The following is a 24,437-nucleotide window of genomic DNA, read 5'->3' on the forward strand; positions in this document are numbered from 1 at the left end:
TTTCCAAAAAGGAAAAAAAAGGTCAAACAATTTTTTTTTTTTTTTTAGGCGGAGTCTCAATCTGTCACCCAGGCTGGAGTGCAATGGCACAATCTTGGCTTACTGCAACCTCCACCTCCCTGTTCAAGTGATTCTCTTGCCTCAGCCTCCCAAGTAGCTGGGTCTAAAGGTGTACACCACCATGCCCGGCTTATTTTTGTATTTTTAGTAGATACAGGGTTTCACCATGTTGGCCAGGCTGATCTTGAACTCTTGACTGGTGATCCCCCCTCCTCGGTCTCCCAAAGTGCTGGGATTACAGGTGTGAGCCACCACACCCGGCCGATCAAACAGAATTTTTATAAAGTTGTCTTTAAAAAAAAGAAAAAAAAAGTATCCAGCTGTTAAACATTTTCAAAGTGAAGTTAATCAATACCCTGTACTTTTAGTTCCTTAATTCTTTTGATCTTTGTGCCATGATTTTTTACTATTAGTTAAGAAAGTGTAATGAACCAAAGAACAAGAAGTAGGGGGAGAAAAGAGTTGCCTGCTTCATTTGACAATAGACCATTTATCTTCTGTTATTTGCCTTTCTTAAAGTACTGAGAGTTTTTGGATTTTTTTCCCCCAGTCACTTTTTGTAGCCTGTATTTTTTGTTTATTTTATTGAATAATACAGTTATTCCCTCAATATTTAATGGGAGCATTTATTTAGTCTGCTGAATTCCATACTGGTGCAAGAATTATAAAACAGCCTCTAGTCTGAAGCTGATACAGAGAGTGGTTGAACATTATTTGTCTCCTAATCTTTTTATTAAAGGGGGTTGTAACATTTGGTGGTTACTCCTTCCTTTAAAAAACAATTATATCTTCATATACAAATTAGAGTAATTAAAAAAAAAACTTTCTGTGGGAATTTGGGATCTGTAACATATTAAATGGAAGAGAGTGTATTTTGTTGATATTCACAGGAGTTGGATAATTTACTTGTTGCTTTACTAGATGAGGCCAAGGTGAAGAAAATGCCCATTTGTTCTGCAATTGGCTGATTAGGCTTCCTTTAAATATAAAGCAAGTTACATAGCAGTTAAAAGTATTTTAACATTTTTTTCTTTTAATATTAAGGAATAACACGTAAGTTGGAAAATTAATTAGCCGTGTCGGGTAGTATAAGAGTATTTTTCTAATTTCACTTCTGGCAGTTCTGATAGAAATCCTTCCCATGGGTAAGACTCCTTAGGAAAACGTTCTGAATTCAGAACACTGCTTTAAACTACATTATATTTTTTTTGCTTCTCAAACCAGATCACACTATAAATCCAACCTGATTTCTAAGTAGAGTATAGATGTGGCTTGAGATAATGAATTGATTTTTGTGGGGTTTTTTTTGTAATTAGCAAATATTTGCTTCGAAAACCTTTTTATAAAAAATCGGAAGTTACATTTTTTCATTAAAGAACGTTTGAAAAGTTTAGAAAAGGAGGAGAGAGACACATTACTAATCTTCCAAACCCAGTCATGGTTAATATTTTCATATATTTACATGGTTGTTCATGGTACATATAGCCAACCATTTTATGTTCTGCTTACAGTTTTCCCCAAATTATTACGTAGTCTTTATGAACATAATTTTTAAGGTCTGTATAATATTCCATTGAGTGGATGTATGCAGTTTACTTAGCTATTTTTCAATTATTAGATGTTTCTCTTTTTTTCCCTATTATAAATAATGCTCTGATGAAAATCTTTGTGCAAAAACTATTTTCCCTTTCTGGTTCAGAATATTTCCTTAGAGTAAATTTCTGAAGATAAAGTTGCTGGAATAAAAAGATCTCAATATTTTTAAGGCTGCTGGGTTTTTTTTTTTTTTTACTAGATGAATACTTTTTTGTTAGTGTGAAATGTTTATATTTGGACAAGAGGGAAGGAAATCTCTGTTTGCTGACTCATGTTTTTATTTTGCACTTTAAACTGATAAGGCCACTTAGCTTTTGACATAAACTAAGGCAGGAAGTACAAAAAGGGGCAGAAAAAAAGTAGTTGTCTTGCCAAGGCCATAGTATCATGGACTCATTTGAGTTCCTTATGTGAGGTAGGTTACCTGTTTGACTTGTATATTAAAAAATGCTTAACTCGGGTAAAAATTAGTCATCAGCCTGCATTTTGTTTTGTCTGGGCATGTTTATATGCAAAGTGCTGTGATTTTTCACTTTAATTTTCGTGAGTGGCCTCAAGACATTTACCACCTAACTGGCTTCTATAATGTTTGGATGCCCTTGGTTTAGATTTTTTTTTTTTTTTTTTTGCTCCCAGTATGAAGAAATCTTTCTGTATTGAAGATGTTACCTTAGTTGTCTTTCTAAAATGTAGATCTAATCATGCTAATTCTCAGATTTAAAACCTTCCACTTGTCCATATGATAAGATTCTTCAGTCTTGCCCCTTCCTTCATATCAGTCTTGTATCATCATCTCCAGCGGATTAAACCCTAGCATTTCTATCATGTGTCTGTTGGAACAAGCCATTTGGAAAAGTGATTTAAAAATTCTGGCTCTAGAGCCAGGCAAAATGGGTTCAGATCCAGGTTCTGCCACTTATAGCTGTCTACATAACTTTGGACAAGATACTCAACTATTCTATATTTTATTTTCCTTACATGTAAATTAAAGAAAATGATAGTATTTACTTCACAGTAAATACTAAGGTATTGTTGCTAAGATTAAACTGGTTAATAGATAAACAGCAGTGAACAGTGTTTGTCAAGTAATGAACACACAAAATGTTTGCTCTATTGTTTTGCAAAATTCTACTTATCCTTTAAGTCTGATGTTTTCTCTTGGAAAAAAAGTTCTGAAATCTCTGGAATTGTTCTTTCCTTTTCTGTTTTTATATATTATTGTCTTAGTTTGTAGGCCGCTATAACAAAATACCATATAGACTGAGTGGCTTATAAACAACAGGAATTTATTTCTCAAAAGTTACAGTAACTGGGAAATCCAAGATCAAGGTACCTGGATGGCCTCTTCTCTCTGTAACCTCATATGGTGGAAGGGAGGAGAGATCTCTCTGGGATCTCTTTTATGAGGGCACTAATTCCATTTATGGGAGCTCCGTCCTCATGACCTAATCACCTCCCAAAGGACTCACCTTCTAATTCTGTCACCTTTGGGGTTAGGATTTCAACATGTGAATTTAGGGAGGGGATACAAATATTCAGACCAGAGTGTTGTTGATACTTGTTTTATAGCCTTTATCACATGATATTAGAGTAAGTTAATAGTAGGTAAATGCACAGCACATGGGCCTCTTCTTCGGTTATTCTTGTGCCCATGGGCAATGGTATAATCGTAGTATTTCTTCTGACTGAGTCCCTGGAAGGTCACCTAATAAAACATCTCAGCAAAGTCCTTTAGAATTAGCATGCAGGTTAGCAATTTGCTTTATGGGAGTTAGTTGTTTACACACTGGCTTTCCCAATGGATTGTGAGCTCCTCCAGTATGTTAGACATGTTTGCCTCTGTGTCTCCTGTGTCTAGCACTGTGCTAGGCATACTTAGCAGGTGCTTAATACAGCTTTGTTGAATGAATGTCGATTTGAATAGTTAAAACAAAAATCTGAAATGGTGGTTCTTATATAATACGTTGCCCAACACTTGCCTTAAATAAATACCCCCAAGTGATTTTGGGGGTATTTGTTTAAATGTATTTGTTATATATTTTTAAATAGCCCCAAGTTATTTTGATGCAAACTTAGCCATTCTGTTTAAAAATTATTGCTTAAAATGTTAAAAAGCTGTTTTTGAAGAAGAGATGGACATATAGAATATGAAGAAATACACTCCCTCTATAAATTATTCCTAGAAGCCTAGAAAAAAGTTCTTGTTCTTTTGCAAAACTAACCTTTTAGTAAAAGGAAATTATCATATCAATAGGTACACTCTGACCAAGTGTGACTTTTGATAATAGCATAGTTATGTTTTCTCTTTCCTTTAATGTTAAATGAAAATAATACCAACTTCAAAAAAACTAGTAAATTTGGGTGAACTCTTTAAAAAGGAAAACAGCAGACACCCTGTGGCCTCCCAAATAGAGTTGACGCTCCGTATTTGGCTTTCTAAGTTCTTCAGGGAGCTAAATTATTCATCAGGCATTTAGTGAGAATCAGCTATGTGCCAGGTGCTATGCCAAGTTCCAAAGGTAAGAAAATAATAAGTTGGAGTCCTACATTGTTTCCTGTAGTGAAGATGACAGATGTGTAGATTATCACAATGTAGCTATAGACATGCACCGTTTGCCATGACAGCTATTTATAATAATTATAATTTTTAATTTCTGAGGCTAACTAATGATTTCCCCATTCTGATCCATTTATTGGTAATTTGTGCCTTCTCTTTTTTATTTATCAGTTTTGCTAGGGATTTATCCAATTTTATTAGTATTTTCAAAGAATCAACTTTGATTTTATAGGTTTTCTTTAGTATGCTTTAAATTTCTGCTTTCATTTTCTTCTACTTTCTTTGGGTTTATTTTTCCTTTTAAAAAATCTTTGGCGGGTATTAGAGTGTTAGTTTTCAGCTTTTTTCCTTTTCTAATATATGCATTTAAGACTATAAATTTCCCTCTGTGCCTTGAGCCACATCCTGCATTTTTGATGTGATATTTTTACAATCATTCAGTTAAAAATATTTTCTATTTCCACTATAATTTCTTCTTTGACCCTTGGGTTATTTTAAAGTTTGGTTCTTTTCAATAACAATGTTTTTATTGATTTAGTTATACTAAAATCAAAGAATATGTTCTATATGAGTTTAGTATTTTGATACAGATTGAGATTTGCTTTGTTGTTCATTATATGGTCAATTTCAGTAAGTATTCCTTGCGTATTTGAAAGTGTTATGAATTGTACAGTTGTTGAGTGCTGTGATAATGTGTATATGAATTGGATCAAGTTTTTAAACACTTTTTTTCTGTATCTATTGATTTTTGTTTGCTTGTTTTATCATTTACTATGTTAATCTCCCACTAGGATTGTGGGTTTGCCTGTCATTGTAATTGTTAGTCTTTTGCTTTATGAATTTGAGACTGTTATTATTTACATAAAATTTGGAATTTAAAAACTACATGGTGGCTCAACTCATCACTATAAAATGTCCTTTTTTTCTTTTTTGTCTTTAAAAATCTCTGGTGATACCTCTTACTTTTGAAGTCTATTTTATCTGAATGGATAGCTATGCCAGCTTTTTGGGTAGAATATGCATAGTATATGTTTTTCCACTCTCTTGCTTTCAATACTGTGTTCTTATATTTAATGTGTGTCTCTTTTAAGTACAATATAGTTAAATAGTGTTCCCCACAACTCTCTCTTAGTTGTCATATTTTAGTCATTTATATTTAAGTAATTGCTTATACTTTGGGATTATATCTAAATCTTACTATTTTCTATTTGTCTCATCTGTTGTCTCCTTTTCATATGTTTTGCATTAATCATTTTTAAAATTTTTATTTGATTTTTAGAGACAGCTCTCACTCTGTCACTCAGGTTGGAGTGCAGTGGCACAATCATAACACCTATCATAACTCCTAGGCTCAAGCAGTCCTCCTGCCTCTGCCCCCTGAGTGGCTGAGACTGCAGGCACATGCCACCTTGCTGGACTACTTTTTTACTTTTTGTAGAGATAGGGTCTTCCTGTGCTGCCCAGGCTACTCTGGAACTCCTCAAGCTATCCTTCTACCTTGGCTTCCCAGAGTGCTGGGATTACTGGGCTAATCATATATATTTTTTTAATTCCATATTTTTAACCCTTCTATTAGCTTGTTATAATTTTTAACTTATTCTCTCAGTTGTTGCTTTATTATGACATGAATTCATAACTTATTGTACTAATAGTAAATTATACTTTACCATGGCCTGGATAACACAAGGACCTTAGAATGCTAACTTCATATATCTCTTTTTACTGTTGCCATGCATTTTAATTGTACATATATTTTAAACATCACAAGACATTCCTATTGTTGTTTTGTGAAGTCAGTATTCATTTAAACTTACCCTTATTTCCCCTTCAGGAGCTCTTCCTCATTTCCTGCAGTTCTTTGCTTATTTCTAGAGTCTTTTTCCTTCTGCCTGAAGAATTCCTGTTAGTATTTCTTTTAGTGACAATCTGCTGTAAACCAGTTCTCTCAGATTTTGATTGTTGGAAAGCATCTTTATTTCACAATCATTTTTTGAATGTGTTTTTCCTCTAAATGTAGAATTTTAAGTTACCAGCTATTTACGTTTGGCACTAATGATGTCATTTCATTGTCTTCTGGTTTCTATTGTTTATGCTGAAATGTCAGCTGTCAACCTGATTGTACTTACTTGAAGGTAATGTGCCTTTTTAAAGAGTTTCGTCTTAGGTTTTCAAGAATTTTACTGTAATATGACACATTGAAATTTGTGGATTTCTCTGTATGTATCCTTGGAAGGTGTAGGGCTTCGTGAATGTATGGTTAGATGTCTGTTGACAGTTTTGGAAAAATCCTTGGCTAGTATCTAAAAATATTGCTCTGTTACAGTCTTTCTTCTTTTCCTTTAAGACTCTACTTATGCAGTGCTAGACCTTTCACTAGAGCCATTATGTCTCCTCAGTTCTTTATTTTTCATTTTTTCCCTCTCTTTGCATTAGTGTGAGCATTTTTTACCAGTCTTCCTGCTCACTAATCTTTTATTCTACTGTATTTAACCTGTTGTTAAGTTCATCCTATTTAAAGTCTCATTAGTTATATTTTTCAGTTCTAGAATTTTTATTTCATTCTTCTTTATGGATTCCAGTTCTCTGTTAAAATCTTCAACCTTGTCTTCTCTTTCCTTGACATAGTAAGTAGTAATCATTAATACTTTAAAGTCTGTTTCTGGTAACTCCATTACCTGGGTCACCCGTTAGGTCTGTTTCTATTCTGTTTTGTTTTGATCATTTGGTCCTGTTTCTTGGTATGCTTGATAACTTTTGGTTCATTGCATACACTGTGAATTTAAAATTGTAGTGGCTAAGGTTGATGTTGTCTTCCTCTACAGAGAATTTGTTTTTCTTCTGGCAAGCTGTTAGAGAGCAATACCCATCACCTAGACCAAGGCTAGGATTAAGATGATTCTAGATTGGTTGTAAAGACTGATCCGTTTCATTTTTGCCCTTAGACTGGGGCATATTCCTCCAGGAGCTTCCATTGAAAGCCTAGACTATTTACCAGGGTTTCTCCTCAGCAGGCCCTCAACTCCATTTGTTGCTGTGTTGTTATTTTGGGGTTCCTCAGTGCTATGAGGCTACTAGAAGCTCTGCTTAGTTTTTAGCCTCTTAGTTACCTCTTTCTGCTCGGCTCCTAGACCTTTTGCTGCTCATAGCCTAGCTATTGGCAAATCCCTGGAAAGAGTGGTGACGAATATTCAGCTCACTTCATTGCATTTCCCCTCTCTCCAGGATCTTGGCCCCCTCAAGTCCTGAGTGCCTTGGTTCCTCTTTGATGCCTTTAAAAAGCTGGGCTTTTGTTTGTTTGTTTTCTGGCTTGTTTGTTTGGAAGGAGGTTGGTCTGATACGTGCTACTCCAGTTTAGCCAGGGTTTGTACAAAGTTAACCTCCTTAACCTTTTTCACATTTTATGTTTTCATGTGCTAAAGAGTAAACAGAAAGTTTAAATAAGGCAACTTGGCTAAAGAATTTGGTACAGTATGTGTCCATGTGCTTTATTCCTTTTATGTCAATAAATAGCAACATTTTTAAAGCAGGAGATGTATTTCCTATCCTATTTGTCCTGTAGCCCATAGACACAGGCTTGTTCACTGAAGAAATACCCTAAAATATTACTACATTTATATAATAGGAATTTTCTTTTAGCCTAAGAAATATTTGTAGAACAAACCAAAAAAACAGAGATATTAGACTATTTTTTTCTCCTTGTTGCTTTCAGTTTTTGTTGATTGAGGTGTTTTGAAATATATTTTTAGAGGTTATAAATGAATCTAAATCTAAAATATTACAATATCTTTTGAGAACTTGGGCTTTTTAACTTTGTTGCTTTTATCCCAGAGCTTTTGCTAACAGTGGCTTACTTTTTAAACTGCTTCTCAGTTTACTCATCTGTAAAGTGGCAGCAATTGTATTACCTAACTCAAAGGATTGTGAAAAGCATTAAATGCTATATATTAGTCTGCTTTGGTTGCCATAATAAAATATCATAGACTGGGTGGCTTAAATAACAGAAATAGATTTTCTCTTTGTTCTGGAGTCTGGAAAGTCCAAGATCAAGGTTCTGGACAATACAGGCTCTGTTGAGGGCTCTCTTCCTGGCTTGCAGGATCACCTTCTTGCAGTACCCTCAGTGTGTGCGCATAGAGGCTGGAGGAGGGAGATAGCAATCTTAAGACCACCAGTCCTATCAGGTTAGGGCCCCACCCTGATGACCTTACTTAACTTTAATTACTTTCTTAGAGGCTCCATCTCCAAATATAGTCATACTGAGAGTTAGGGCTTCCGCATATGAATTTTAGGGGTCACAATTCAGTCCACAGCATACTGTATTACATAAAAGCACTTAAAATAGTACCTAGCACATGGTGATTACTTAATAAATGTGGTTGTATGGTAAAGATGATTCTAACCATTCTTTTTTTGTTTTGTAGGTGCTGACTGGGTTACTTTTTTAAACACTAGGAATGGTAATTTCTACTCTTCTGGACTTCAAACTAAGAAGTTAAAGAGACTTCTCTGTAAATAAACAAATCTCTTCTGCTGTCCTTTTGCATTTGGAGACAGCTTTATTTCACCATATCCAAGGAGTATAACTAGTGCTGTCATTATGAATGTGACAAGTTTATTTTCCTTTACAAGTCCAGCTGTGAAGAGACTTCTTGGGTGGAAACAGGGCGATGAAGAAGAAAAATGGGCAGAGAAAGCTGTTGATGCTTTGGTGAAAAAACTGAAGAAAAAGAAAGGTGCCATGGAGGAACTGGAAAAGGCCTTGAGCTGCCCAGGGCAACCGAGTAACTGTGTCACCATTCCCCGCTCTCTGGATGGCAGGCTGCAAGTTTCCCACCGGAAGGGACTGCCTCATGTCATTTACTGCCGTGTGTGGCGCTGGCCCGATCTTCAGAGCCACCATGAACTAAAACCACTGGAATGCTGTGAGTTTCCTTTTGGTTCCAAGCAGAAGGAGGTCTGCATCAATCCCTACCACTATAAGCGAGTAGAAAGCCCTGGTAAGTGAGTTATTTTATGTTGATGTGCTTTGTGTGCCCAGTACCGGATTTGTGTTGTTTAGAACATGAAAATAATCCCTTTGCTTGTTTTTAGTTGTAATTTAAAAATATTTGGGGAAACTGTGTGTGTGTGTGTGTGTGTGTGTGTGTGTGTGTGTGTGTGTGTCTGTGTGAATGCAAGAGAGAAGGCCCCTGAGTGTTTCATACATTTTAACAGCTTAGTCATCTCTAGTTAACATTATGTCTTGGGAGCAGGCTATGACAATTGTCATTGCAGTACTAATACCTCTAATTTTTAATAAATTGTTTTCTTTCTAAATTTATTTTTTATGTCTCACATGGTTCTCTGCATTTCTCTAGATAAAATTAGCTATGAATTGTATTCTAAGGGAAGAAAATTAGGAAAGAAATGCATTATTGCTGTCTATATGCTTGAGGGAAGTACATCATGAGGGTAGTTGCCAGTGACTTAAACCATTCTGAACTTAAGAACAGCACTTTTTATCATCTCTGGCGGAATTTTGCTGTGGCATATTTCCTGTGGTGAATATGAAGGAATTATATCCTTCTATGGAATCATTTGATGCTATTACTTTATAAAATATACCCAGTTTTTACATGTATAGTCTTTGGGGAGGGTATGGTAAAGGATATATTTTAAAATTTGTACGGTTTTGCCCTCAAGTTAGAATCTACATTCTAGAGAGTTGGATCATTGGAAAGTGATTAGATATTCAAGCACTTAAATGTCTCATTGTCGATTGGGACCAATTTTGTTGATGGATTGGCTGTTAATAGTTCCTGGGTTACTAAGGCTGTATATTAGAATCACATGGCTCTCCTCCCAGAAATCCTGATCCTGGGATAGCCTGGTAATCTTTGTTTCTAACAAGTACTTCAGGTGTTACTGATGTAGCTATTGGATTGGTGTTTAGGAATTACTAAACTAGATCATGTAATAACATGGTTTTCAAATAAAAGGCATTCTGTATTTTTGTGGAATATTTAAGACATATGTAAAAAAAAGATTTTAAAGACCAGTAGTATAACAAACATCTCCGTATCCCCTACTCATTTTAAGAAATAAAAGATTATGTGTAAACTGGAACCGCTGTTTTTGCTCCTCTGATTCTGCTCCCTTTGGTAACCACTGTTCTGAATCTGACGCTTATCATTCTCATGCATGTTTTTATACTGTTATTACATACGTATGAGTCCATGACAATACGTAATATTTTATATATTTAAAAATGTTACATAATATTGGAGTTTCTTTGTACAACTCATGTTCACCCAACATTACGTTTTTGTGATTTCTAGATTATATACTTTAGGACTACCTTGTTAAGTCCTATGAAAAACACTTTGGGAATTTATTGGAATTTTGTTGATTTCATTTGGGGAAGATTGGCCTACTATGCTCTTGAGCATAATATTATTTAGTACACTTTTAAGTTTCTCCATACAGCTCCTGCACATACTAGATTTATTTCTAGATAACTGGTTTTTATTGTATCCTTTTAAAAGTTACATTTTGTTACAGTTGCTCTTGGTTAAGAGAGCATTGCCTTTTTTCTAACAACTGTGCTGAATTCTCCTTACCAGTTTGGATATAGACGTTCTTTACTGCTTGTTATATCAGCTGTGATGCAGTGTTCTTTTTTCTAAACTCAGCACAGAGGTACATGTCCCTCTTCTAGCCAGAAATGGAAATGGAGCTAAGAGTTTTGGAGAGTAAAATGTAGTAGATAAGTAATATGTACCAGCAATATTATTTAGGCACATGATTTTTTTGATCCTCGTAGTAACCTTAAAATGTATTAATACATAGGTAAGATTTTAATTCTACTCCATATGCGATGAAACTGAGGCCCCTACAAGTTAAGTGCCCTGTGTTAGAACTAGAAAATAGAGGCATTTGACATGAAAGGCAAAATTCACTATTTAAAAAACACTATGAATATGTCTTCTCCATCCATACTCCCCCTCACCCTGCGCTAACCTTCCAGCATTTCATCTTGCAATGCAGCAACTGCCTCCTGACTGGTCACCCCCTTCAGTCCATTGTCTACAGAAAGGGATCTTTTAAGATGCAGACATGATCCTCTTGTTGTCCTGCTTTTCCCTACTCTTGAGAAGTCCTCTAGAGAGGTCTGCACATTCTGGTCCTTGCCTCCCTTTCCAACTTCCTTTGTACTCTTGCATGCTTTGTGTGCTTGAGTTCTCTGGAAACATTCCATGCACGTTTCCTCTATCTGTACCTGTTTCTCCTCCCTCTTTGTCTAGCCCACTCTTATTTATCGTTTGTGTCTAGCACATGGTCATTACTTAATAAACTAAGTAATTGTGTGATGGAGGTCAGTTTCATTGGGAAACCTTTCTTGATACCTCCTACTTCACACATATCTCCCTACTCTGCTTGGGGAGGTTAGGTCTCATTTCCCATAGCAACCTGAATTTCTTTAGAATGTTCTTCACACTTGTAATGATTGTTCTGTTGGTCTTCTCTGCAAGATAGTAAATAAAGCTCCATGAGGGCAGGGACTATGTGTATTATTAACATCTCTATTTTTAGCAACAAGCATAATTTGATAAATTTTTGCTGTTAAATGGTGATGCTGATTTTTAATTTAATATCGTCATTTGGCCATTTTTTTAGTGCTGAATTTTCAGTTTATCTATACCTTTTGACCATCTTCTTCCCTTCTTTGGTCATTTTATGGCTATTACACCTCTGATACAAGGTGAAAAGTTAAAACCAATACTGAGATGAATTTGTTACTCTTAATAACATATGTGCTAATAAAATAATGGGGAAGAGGTGGAAAACTGGCTTACATAGGCATTTTGAGACTCCACCAATGCCATTTCAGCCTCTCCTTTACCCAGGAATCTTGTGAGTCATGGATAGAATAGAACAGTTCTGGAAAACATGGAGGCTGAGGCTAAGATCTATTTAATTTGAACATATCAAGATTTTATGTATATTTTTCACATTATGAAGTGACTGATGTGGGAATTGGAACAAAGGACTTTTTCCAGAGACCACTATGAAGCAGTCCCTGTACCTTCTGAAGAGAAACTCTACTAAATCAAAGTGCAAGAGGCAGCCAGATGTGGTGGTACATGCCTGTAGTCTCAGCTACTCAGGAGGCTGAGGTGGGAGGATCACTTGAGCCCCAGAGTTGAAGGCTGCAGCACACTATGATCGTGCCTGTAAATAGCCATTACGTTCTAGCCTGGGCAGTGTAGTGAGACTCTGTCTCAGAAAAATAAAGTTAAAAAAATGCAGCATAGTAAAACCCCATCTCTACTAAAAATACAAAAATAAGCCTGGCGAGGTGGGGGGCGCCTGTAATCCCAGCTACTCGGGAGGCTGAGGCAGAAAAATCACTTGAACCTGAGAGGCGCAGGTTGTAGTGAGCCAAGATCATGCCATTGCACTCCAGCCTGGGGGACAAGAGTGAAACTCCATCTTAAAAAAAAAAAAAAAATGTGCAAGGGGACTTAGCCCCTCACACTGCCAGAATTGAAGCCCTCTATAAAGCCGTACAGAGTACACCTGGGTATTGTTTCTGTGAAATCAGAAAAAGGGGGTCTGGAATTCTAAGCTGCACATATACACAGCTCAACACTGAATTATTTTGAACTTTGTCACTATTTTACTTCTGATGAAGTATCTCAAAGAACAGTTTAGCAGTTTAACATATTTAAGTCTCCCAAACTTGGTGATTTCTGCTGAGGTCTCAATGACTCTTGAAAAAAACTCAAAAATTGAGAATATTTAGGTTTAGAGTAGTGGTTTTCAAAGTGTCGTCCACAGAGTAGTAGCATCAGTACCACCTTGGAACTTGTTAGAAAAGCTAATTATTATTTTTAAATTGACAAATAATTGTATATATTTGTGGAGTACAGTGTTATGTTTTGGTACATGTATACATTGTGGAATGATCAAATGAGGCTAATTAACATATCTGTCACCTCCCATGTGTATTTGCTTCTTTCTTTCTTTTTCTTTTTTTCTCTTTTTTTTACTGCCTATTCTCTGAACCATTTTTTTGTTTGTTTGGTTGGTTTTTTTTTTGTTTTTTTTTTTTTTGAGGTAGAGTCTCGCTCTGTTGACCAGGCTGGAGTGCAGTGGCATGATCTCGGCTCACTGCAACCTCTGCCTCTCAGGATCAAGAGATTCTCCTGCCTCAGCCTCCCGAGTAGCTAGGATTACAGACGTGCATCACCACGCCCAGCTAATTTTTGTATTTTTAGTAAAGATGGGGTTTTACCATGTTGGCCACGCTGGTCTCGAAGTCCTGACCTCAGTTGATCCACCTGCCTTGGCCTCCCAAAGTGCTGGAATTATAGGCGTGAGCCACTGAGCCCAGCTGAACCTTTTTTTTTTTCACCATACTAATTTCTTTTTGGTGAGTACATTTAAAATCCACCCCTAGCCTAAGCAACATAGCAAGACCCCGTCTTAATTTTTTTTTTTTTTTTATTAGCGAGGCATGGTGGCATGTGCCTGTAGTCCTACCTATTCAGAAGCTAAATCAGGAGGATCACTTGAGCCTAGGAGGTCAAACCTGTAGTGAGCTATCATCATGTTGCTGCACTCCAGCCTGGGTGAGAGAGAGACCCTGTATCAAAAAAAAAAAAAACCCACTTTTTTAGCAATTTTGAAATATACAATGTATTATTAACTATAGTCACCATGCTGTGCAATAGATCACCAAAACTTACTACTTCTAGCTTAAGGTTTGTACCCTTTGACCAGCATTTCCTCTGTCCATGTTCACCCCTCCCTGCAGCCCCTGATAACCACCATTCTAATTCTACACTCTACTTTTATGAGTCTATTTTAGATTCCACATGTAGTGAGATTGTGCAGTATTCATCTTTCTGTGCCTGGCTTATTTCACTTAACTATAATGTCCGCCAGGTGTCACAAGTGACAATTTCCTTTTTTAAGGCTGAATAGTATTTAATTTGAAAAAAATGTTCAACATAAGTAATCATCAGGGAAATGCAAAAACTGCAGTAAGTTATACCTTTCACCTGTTAGAGTGGCTGTTATCAAAAAAATGAAAGATATCAAGTGTTGGCAAGGATGTAGAGATAGGGGACAGCCATTTTGGAAGACAGTATGGAGGTTCCTCAAAAAATTAAAAATAGAACTACCATATGATCCAGCAGTCTCACAACTGGGTATATGTCCAAAGGAGGTCAAATCAGTGTGTCAAGGAGATGTCTGCACTACTAAGTTCACTGTGGCATTATTTACAATAGCCAAGGTATGAAGTTAACCTAAGTGCTCTTCAGTGGATTAATGTGTAGAAATGCAAATTCTTAAACCCTTCCACAGACCTACAATACTGAATCAGACTCTGGAGATGGGGACAGACATCTGTGTTGTAACAAGTTCTCCAAGTGAAACTGATACTGCAAAAGTTTGAGAACCACTGGTTTAAGGTATCCAGGCAAGTCATCAAGTCCAATTGTCTGGATGAAGTTGTCTTGAATTCAGAAGAGATGCTAATAAGCTAGTCTTTTAAATCCTCCAGCATTTTTAGTTTTGCATGTTTGGATACAGATAGAAAATTGCTCTTTCCAGAGTTTTCCTTCTGATATTCATTAAGATGAGCCCTCTAACAAGATGGGATAAGTTGTCTTTAAGTGGGTGGGGAAGTTGGGGAGAAGTCTATGCTTTTGTTATTCGGCTCAGTGCAAGTTTTGGAATTGTTCTTTAGAGTGTACTATCTCTATCTCTTTGACAAAAGTAATATTACGGACTGGAATAATTGTTGCTTTTCCTTAACCTATGCCATTTATTTTCTTATAAATAAAACAGTGTAAAAAAATGGTAGTGGGGAAAAACAAATTTATGAAAACACTTTGCTACAACTTGTGTTTATTATAGTTAACAATGACAAATGTGCAAGGAGAAAAACCTTCCTTTTGTTGAAATTTGCCACTTTGACCATTGCTGAAAAATAGATCTTTGAGAAAGTAGAAAATGTTAGGAATTTCTTTTTCTGCAAATGTGTGAATACTTACAGGAAAGAGAAAGTTCGTGGAGCTTCTGAAGACTATGTCCCTGCTGATGATTTAACAGGTGGACTGTTTACTTGGACTTTTACTAGCCTTCAGAATCAGGGCTACTTATTAGTGGTTGAATTAAATGTAGGGTTTATTCTTTCTTACCAGAGTAAATGCTGACAGTGGTTAAGCAAGCAATCTAACTGTGGTATTGAGAAGACCATTCAGTTGCTTTCTTCTGCTATTAAAAATGCCTTAATGGAGATTACCTGCCATTGGCCATTTTTTTTTAATGTTTTTCACATGGTTCTTGAAAATTATCTTCTGCACTTTGAACTTAATCAGCTTGAAAGGGCATATTAAATCTGAGCTTGAAATTCTGAGATTTCAGTTTTGATCTTTAAGGCATTAGCTTCCAGGTGCTTTCATTTTCAGCATGATGGCTGCCAGCTGTTTAAAATTCACGTAAAATCCTCTTCACCTGTTGACTGAATGCATGTTTTCACTCTTTGGCTGCCTCAGTCACTGTGTAATTCGTGTCTTGGTAAATTTTACCTTGAAGAGAAAGTCTTAAAATTATAGAAATAGAGGACAGATTAGTTCTCACCAGGGGCCAAGAAGAGGAAAGAGGGGAAGGGGAGTGGGTGAAGCCATAAAAGGGCAAAGTGAGAGATCCTTGGGGTGACGGAAATTTTCTGTATCTTGACTGTATCAATGTCAATATTTTGATTGTGATAATTTTGTAATATTCTGTGATAGTCTGTAATATTCTGATTCTGTAAGTAGGATTTCTCTGTTATCCTTAAAACTGCATGTGAATCTACAATTACCTACCTTGATTTAACAAATGGTTTTCTGTAAAAAAAAAAAAAAAAGCAGCTAGTTCAGCTCACACTGGTGCTCTTTGTGCACTTTTCATTTTGTCACACAGAATATTAAAAAGACGAGAGGAAATGTAATAAAATTAATATTTTATAAAACAGGCTGGGCGTGGTGGCTCACGCCTGTAATCCCAACACTTTGGGAGGCCAAGGCGGGGGGATCACGAGGTCAGGAGATTGAGACCATCCTGGCTAACACGGTGAAACCCCGTCTCTGCTAAAAATACAAAAAAAAAATTAGCCCGGCGAGGTGGCGGGCGCCTGTAGTCCCAGCTACTCGGGAGGCTGAGGCAGGAGAACGGGTGAACCCAGGAGGTGGAGCTTGCAGTGAGCCGAGATCGCGCCACTGCACTCCAGCCAGGGCGACAGAGCAAGACTCTGTCTCAAAAAAACACACAAAAAAAATGGTCTGGGTGCAGTGGCTCACGCCTGTAATCCCAGCACTGTGGGAGGCCAAGGCGGGTGGATCACCTTAGGTCGAGAGTTCGAGACCAGCCTGACCAACATGGAGAAACCCCATCTCTACTAAAAATACAAAATTAGCCCACGTGGTGGTGCACGGCCTGTAATCCCAGCTCTCAGAGGCTGAGGCAGGAGAATCGCTTGAACCTGGGAGGTGGAGGTTGTGGTGAGCCAAGATTGTGTCATTGCACTTCAGCCTGGGCAACAAAAGCAAAACTCTGTCTCCAAAAAAACAAATGGAAATCTTTAAAAAATGTCTTGCTTCACCACATTGTGAATGTGTTTTGTTTTGTTTTTTTGTTTTTTTTAATTTGAGATGGAGTCTCGCCCTGTTGCCCAGGCTGGAGTGCAATGGCATGATCTCAGCTCACTGCAACCTCTGCCTCCCGGGTTCAAACAATTCTCCTGCCTCAGCCTCCTCAGTAGCTGGGATTACAGACACCTGCCACCATGCCCAACTAATTTTTGTATTTTTAGTAGAGACGGGGTTTCTCCATATGGCCAGGCTGGTCTCGAACTCCTGACCTTGTGATCTGCCCGCCTCAGCCTCCCAAAGTGCTGGGATTACAGGTGTGAGCCACCGTGCCTGGCTGTGAATGTGTTTTTATATGACGTGTGTGGAACAAAAAACTTCAGTCTAGTTCAAGTTTTTTTTAAGTTTTTAAATATTTGGGATTAATTAGCAATAATATTAACTATAAAAATTAAAATAAGGCATTATGCCATGTGTTCCTGCGTGTCTAAATTTCTTTTTATTCAGACATTTAAAGCACATGATAAACTAACTCCTCAGGAACTGTGCCTGCCCCAGAAGGTTAGCATGTAATTACAGCACTATATTCTAAATTGAATAGAGGTGTGGACAGAGACTGCGACTAACTCTTACACACTGGATAGAGGCTGCAGCTAACTCTTACACACCCAGGAGTCACCACAGGAAAGCTTGCTCACTCTGACACATATAACACATGGTGTTGCAATCTGTGTGGTGATGGGATATATGTGTATGTTTCAGTGCAGAAAGGACTTAAATCAGTTTACAGGTTTTGGACATACAATAAAATAGAAAAGAATTACTAATAAAATAGACCAGGGAAAATACAATGAAAGATCAAGACTGAGAAAAACTAGCACAAAGGTGTTCCATAGGAGTTACTATAATACAAATATACTATGTATATTTGCATAACTATAAACAAAAATAACTATGTATCGTTATTATATGTTTGTAATCCTAGTTTGCATGTTTCTCGTAATAGTTTTGGTGTGGGGGAGAGGTGTATGTATTAATAGCTTGGAGATGAAGGAAGAAAGTTTTAAGAGTTAGGAGATACAAATCAGCTTTTGCGCTTGATGGTTGGGTTCCGGGCAGAGCCACTGAGGCGGTTGCAGAGGCTTCTGGCAGGAGGGGTGCCTTAGGGTGGGGTGGGTGCCCTCTGGCTTTTGCAGTTGCTCTTCCACAGTCCTCTCAGGGCTTCATTCTTCAGTCTACATGGAAGTTCTTTTTTGGCTTTTTGTTTTGGTTTGGTTTTTTGAGACAAGATCTGTCCCTGTTGCTCAGGCTGGAGTGCAGTGGCGCAGTCATAGCTCACTGCAGCCTCAAACTCCTGACTTCAAGGCATCCTCCCACCTCAGCTTCTCAAAGTTCTGGGATTACAGGCATGAGCTACCATGCTCAGTCTGGAAGTTCTTTTTTGAAAAAGCACAAGGTCACTACTTAGATTTCTATCCACACAGCCTAGTGGACATGGAGATAAGACAGTGAATGCTTTCCAGGATTTTATCATTGGCATTGGCTTATGGTTGATAATTTTATTATTTTCATCTATAATATTACTAGAAACAGATGAAATAATATAGTCATGAGTAGGATTTTATACCCAGATCTTTTAGTGGATTCCAGTGTTAAATCCTAGGCAGATGTGAAGCTTGTTATTTTAATTTTTTTTCTTTTCTGAGCAACTGTTCTTAAATGCATTTGTGGCATTTGTTTTGGGTTATTAATTGATGAATAGATACTGTTTCAGCCATTACTGTATGTTACTTTTACATAAACTGTAAAAGTACATAAGTTGTTATACATCGATGGAAGCAGACATCTAGACAACTACAATGTGATTTGTTTCTGGGCAGAATTTTTCTATCGCCAAATCTACTTTAATTTGAAATTTTAAGACAGTAGTCTATAAATCATACAAAGTACCTTTCTCATACTTTTGCTTTCCTGACGTTTGTCTTCTGCTTTATTATTTTTCTTCTTATTCTATTTCTGCAGTATTAGGTGGGCAAGAGAAGATATTTTCAGATCTTTCAGATTCATTTAAAGTGCAGCTGTCTTCCACCCTCCATTGCTGGTTCATAGAGCAGAAAGAACACCAGCCAGCCAGCAGCTGTTAAAAAGAAAACGAAAAAAAAAAAAAGTGACTGAAGAAAAACAGCAGTTTTGAAAACCGTAGAAAAACATTTGTCATAATATTTTAAATTAAAAGAAAAAAACCAGGCCAATATTTCCAAGACTAGCTTAGGGTGAAATAATAATTAAGACCTTCTGAATTGTGCTTTTTGGCTTATTATTCCCACATGTGGATCATCCTGAAACAATGATTTCTTGGAGGTTTGAGTAAGTTTTATATGTGGTTGAGTTTAGGAGGAGTCACAGGTGATTTGCCCCATGTGGGAGTGCCCGGTGGCCTTGCTGGATACTTGGGAAAAGGAGAGAAATAGAAGAGGATGGTTGGCAAAAAAGGAGAGAAATAGAAGAGGATGGTCGGCTTATGTAATGATCTCAGGCTGATTAATTTGGTTTTACTTTCAGCCTCTTTGGTGCTAGATATCAAAAGGCCAGAGAACAGACCAGAGATTGCTTTCTCTCAAATATATGTTCTATCCCCTTGCCATTTTCCCCTTAAAATGAAAATATTCTCCGGAAAGACTAAGCATCATGACTAATAAGCATGAATTAGCCAGATCATCAAACCTCTGCCCTGATATTTGGAAAAATGAGATTTGTTTGGGGAGGAGATGGGGAAGCAACAAGGGTTTATTTGTTTTTGAAGAAGCAGAGCTGGAGGATTTGGAGCAGCTGTAGGGTGGATACCATGAGCACTGTGGTAAAAATCTAAGAGGGCTTGCAGAATAGTAGAGCTAAAACCCCCACATTTTGTTAATTTGCCAGTTTGGCTGGGGATTGGTGTAGTTGTTTGATACTGGTGCTGAATCTAGTTTGAATATCTGCATGCAGACTCGTTTCCCCTGGGTTTGGGCTGGGGTGGGTTGGGCTGAGCTGGGCTGAGCTGGGCCAGGCCTCCCGGTGTATGGGAGATGGAGAGATAATCACTTGCTGCTTACCCACTCCACTTTTCTAATTATCATTGCCCTCAGTCCTCAACAGGATTTCTCTAGCACTGAAGCCTGACCATAATACTCAATTGCAGGTCTGCTCCACATAAAACTATGTAACTAGAGGTAAATGTAATTTCCTTGATAAAAGATCTAGGGTGTTGGAAACACGTTCTGTGGCTTAAATCAAGATTTAGGTCAACAAAGGAGTGTTTGGCAATTTTCCTCCAGTTCTCTAAATTGTAATGTTCATGCTCTGGAATCTTAGCAGGTTTTAAAAATGGAAGATCGGGTTTATATTCTGCTATATCACTACCCTGGTTCTAAAACAGCTCTCCAAGAGATGCTGCTCTTCTTAGTTCTTTATTCTTTCGCATGAGAAAAGACTTTTTTTTATCTAAATTGTGGCCTGGCGTGGTCTGGCTTATGTGGTCGCACATCACCTTCACTTGACTAATTGCCCAGTGGCCTGTCTGGGATGTTCAGTGAGAATAAAGTAAAAGAAGAGTGATTTTATAAGGAGCATTTGGACAGCTTATTGTAAACTAAAAATAAACATATAAATAACAGAGTGAAATTGCCTTATATGTTTTTGCCTTTGTTTCCCTGTAGTTTCCCTATCAGTTCTAGCTAGCTAGCTTTGTAGCAGATTTTGCAGTATTTTTTGTGTGTGACAATACCTTTCTTTGAGCACCTGAAAAGTTTACCCAGGGTATGGTGGTGTGCTTGACAGATATTTAAGTAAGATGATCAACTTGGGAGAAAAGTTGTGGATAAATGTCTATTCCCATATAACTTACAGCTTTTAATAGGAAAAATAATAGCTAATCTTAAAATATTATTTAAGAGAAAACTGATGGGAGCATGTCACAAGGACCCAGAGGCCAGCTTGTGACAAATCTGAGACAGTTTGATCAACGGAATAATTAAGGACAGAAGTGAATTACAAACCACTGGGAGAAAAACAGGAATCCATGCTGATGATGAATGGGGGAGAAGGAAAAGGCTCTTGCTCACAGTAGAATGCCATTGCCAACCAGTAAATGTGGAGTTCTTTAGGATATTCTGGACAATAAGGCCATTTAAAGGAGATATTTATTTCTCTTTAGTAGTTAAAATATGGTGGGAAGAATCTAGGGTTAGAAGGGCTGGATTGAATTTTGGCACTTGATAACTTTGACCTTGGGTTAGTCATTTGTCCTCTTTGAGCTTGTGTTTGCTAACCCATAAAATGGGGGAGTGGTTACATCTACTTTTCAGGTTGAGGATAAAGTTAATGCATGTGAAAAGGCTTTATGTACTAATGCATTCTTGAAACAATATGACTGAAATAGTGATACAAGGAACATCACTTCTGTGTATCTTTCTTAGAATAGAAACAAAATTTGTAATGTAAACAACTTTTCATTAAACAGATATTCAGAAAAGGAATGATATTATTAGAATAAAATATTAATAAAGTTAAAATAGTGACTTTTTATGCTTTCTGTGTGCTGGACACTGTGCTTATCACTTACCATCTATTCTCATTTAATTCTAACCACGACTGCCGGAAGATGGTACCAACATGGCTACTGATATGTAGAATTTGAGTAAATTTTTCACACAACTTGTATCTGGAAAGCCAGGATTCAAATTAAAGCCTAACTGCAAAATCCATGCTGCTAACCACTGTGCTATACTACTTCCCAAAAGAAGTCTTTAATCAGTTTTCTCTCAACAAAAAGGAGGGGCATCCAGAGTTTTTGGTAGTAGAGAATGTGATCATATGTGCACCAGCTGCATGAGTTTTGGATTGCGAGTCCACATCTGCCCTTGAAGTGTTTATGGAGGCTTCTGTTTATTTCCCATTGATCAGTAATTTTTTTTTTTTTTTCGAGACAGAATCCCACCCTGTCACCCTGACTGTAGTGCAGTGGCGCAACCTTGGCTCACTGCACCTTCCACCGCTCCCCGGCCCTGGGTTCAAGTTATTCTCCTGCCTCAGCCTCCCAAGTGTCTGGGACTACAGGCATGCACTACCACTCTCGGCTAATTTTTTTGTGTGTACACACACACACGCACACACACGCACATATATATTTTTTTTTTTTTGAAATTGAGTCTCACTCTGTCACCAGGGCTGGAGTGCAGTGGCACGATCTTGGCCCACTGCAACCTCCACCTCCTGGGTTTAAGTGATTCTCCTGCCTCAGCCCCCTGAGTAGCTGGGATTACAGGCGCCCGCCACTACACCCGGCTAAATTTTTGTATTTTTAATAGAGTCAGGGATTCACTATGTTGGCCAGGCTGGTCTCGAACTCCTAATCTTGTGATTTGCCCTCCTCAGCCTCCCAAAGTGCTGGGATTACAGGCGTAAGCCACTGCACCCGGCCTAACTTTTGTATTTTTTAGTAGAGACGGGGGGGGTTTCACTATGTTGCCCAGGCTGGTCTCGAACTCCTGACCTCAAGTGATTCACCCACCTCGGCCTCCCGGAGTGCCAGGATTACAGGCGTGAGCTACCGCGCCTGACCATAATGTTCTTTATTAGATACCAAGTATCTCATTTTCGTGGAATATATTTAATTGCATCAAATATAAACTCAGAATGAGCTGAATATAATTAATTCAGCTGCAGTTACAAATTAAAGATGCCTGGGTGACACCTAGGTTAATCATTTACATATCAATCGTGCAATAGATGAATAGACACCATAGGCTAACTGCTCTTTGTGTAATGACTACCTCTTACTGTGTGCTTATGGAACTTTGTTAACACTAACTTGTGCAACGTTGAGAGACACCATAGCACAGTGGCTAAGAACTTGGACTGCAGTGCCAGGCTGCCTAGGTTTGAATCCTGTCTTCCCTGGTTATTGGTGATACATTCTCTATCTCATTCTCTATATCTCATTTTCCACTTTTATAAAGTAGAGGTAATGTAGTACCTAGGATCAGAGTTGTTCAGAGGATTCAATGAGTTAATATCTGGTACAGCTTGGTATGTGGCACTTGGTACACACATGTATAAGCACCATATTAAAAGAAAATCTGAGAAGTACTATTATTCCTATTTTACTATTAAAAGTGAGGTTTAAATAGTAAATTGCCCTAGTTAATCGGCTAGTAAATAAGCAGAATTTCCAATTTTGGAACTGAGAAACTAAAACCTGCTTCTGACTGTTACTGTACTTCATGTGTGGCTTTTGAAGGTATTTTTTTTTCTCCTGATGTTTTTAGGTTATACCCTGAAGTTTTTTTCTACCTCTAACAACTCTCGAAGTCTCTAATAACAGAGCACCTTCCTTCTGTGGAAGTAAAGCAGATAAATACTTGGCAAAAGAAAGGAAACTACCAGGGTGAAAGTAGGAAGAGAAAAGACAGAGAGGGAACTAGGTTTGACAAACTGCTGTGTGCCACCATTCTTGATTCTCAGAGTGCTGTTAAGGGCTTGCTATCCCTTTGGGGAAACTGAGGTGAGAATTTATGCCACCTAAATTCATACAGCTAAGACCGTGGGCTATCTTGATCCCAAGCCAGTGCTTTTTCCATGACAACATACCTCTTGACCAAAAAAACTGGGCCCTGTAAATTTTCTGTAAGCTTACTATAAGGCCATGCCAGCCTTTTCCATGTCATTTGGATTTATATCTGTATACTATCAAAGAATCAGGACCAACACTGTGTAGAGTTTTTTGTAAGTGAAACGGATGATCTCTAGAAATTTGACTTAAGATGAGAAAAATTGAAGTTCAAGTTCCACAGCTACTTAGAGACATAGATAGGGCCAGACACCTAGCTCTCTTGCCAGTGCATGTAGTAATCATTTGTCTTCCTGTACCTAGGCTGTATTCACCCAGAATTGCTGAAGGTTTTGACTTGTTATATCTGGGATGAGGTATAAGAATCTGCCTTTTTAAATAAGTATCTAATTCAGGTGCAAAGAGTCTGAGGGCCGAACTTTGAGAAAGACTGGTTTATATGAACCCACTTATAGTAGACAGGTCAGGAATAGCAATACAATTTACAAACATATTGAAAAAACATTCATTCGGGACCTATTAGGTGCCAGACACTGGCACCTATTTCCTTTCAAAAGAAAGAAAATCAGTTCTACCCACAAAGGCATTACAGTCCAGGTGAAGTAAAGTCAACTTAGCAATAAAATGTTGCAGATGCTACAATGAAAGTCTGTGTAGGGCACACTGAGGCATAGGGAGGAATTCTTTTCTACCAGGGGTGGATAGAAAGACCGGGAAAGGCACCATGGGAGTGCTGTTAGAACTGAGACTTGGAAATATGGCCAAGTGAGCAAAGGTGCAGAAGTATGAAACTAGCAGATGAAAACTGCAAAAAGCCACAAAGATAGGTTGAAGCAGGAATCTGAACTAGGTTATGGAGTCATAGCAGATGTTCTGTGGGTGCCCAGAGAAGGTATTTTTCAAGAAAATAATCTGTGGTATACAAAAAGAATCATTGGCCTGGCATTATCTAGGAAGTTGGATTCTCAGAAGTTGAGTTAGATTTAGGTGA

At 37.7% G+C, this 24,437-nt stretch overlaps 1 protein-coding gene across 3 annotated transcripts in view; it reads left to right on the forward strand.

The window, feature by feature from the left end:
• SMAD1 (SMAD family member 1) overlaps positions 1-24,437 on the forward strand; it is a 78,257-nt gene that overhangs the window by 25,194 nt on the left and 28,626 nt on the right. For 2 of the 3 annotated variants that reach the window (XM_054683412.2, XM_001148535.7), the window contains exon 2: positions 8,635-9,210. In XM_054683412.2, coding sequence (XP_054539387.1) covers positions 8,811-9,210 — 400 coding nt within the window. In that variant the 5' untranslated portion in view covers positions 8,635-8,810. Of the gene's footprint in view, positions 1-8,634; positions 9,211-24,437 lie in introns of those variants that run through there. The other variant, XM_054683414.2, reaches the window with a different exon arrangement.

Source organism: Pan troglodytes, chromosome 3 (genome assembly GCF_028858775.2).
Source record: "Pan troglodytes isolate AG18354 chromosome 3, NHGRI_mPanTro3-v2.0_pri, whole genome shotgun sequence".
NCBI classification, from domain to species: domain Eukaryota; kingdom Metazoa; phylum Chordata; class Mammalia; order Primates; family Hominidae; genus Pan; species Pan troglodytes.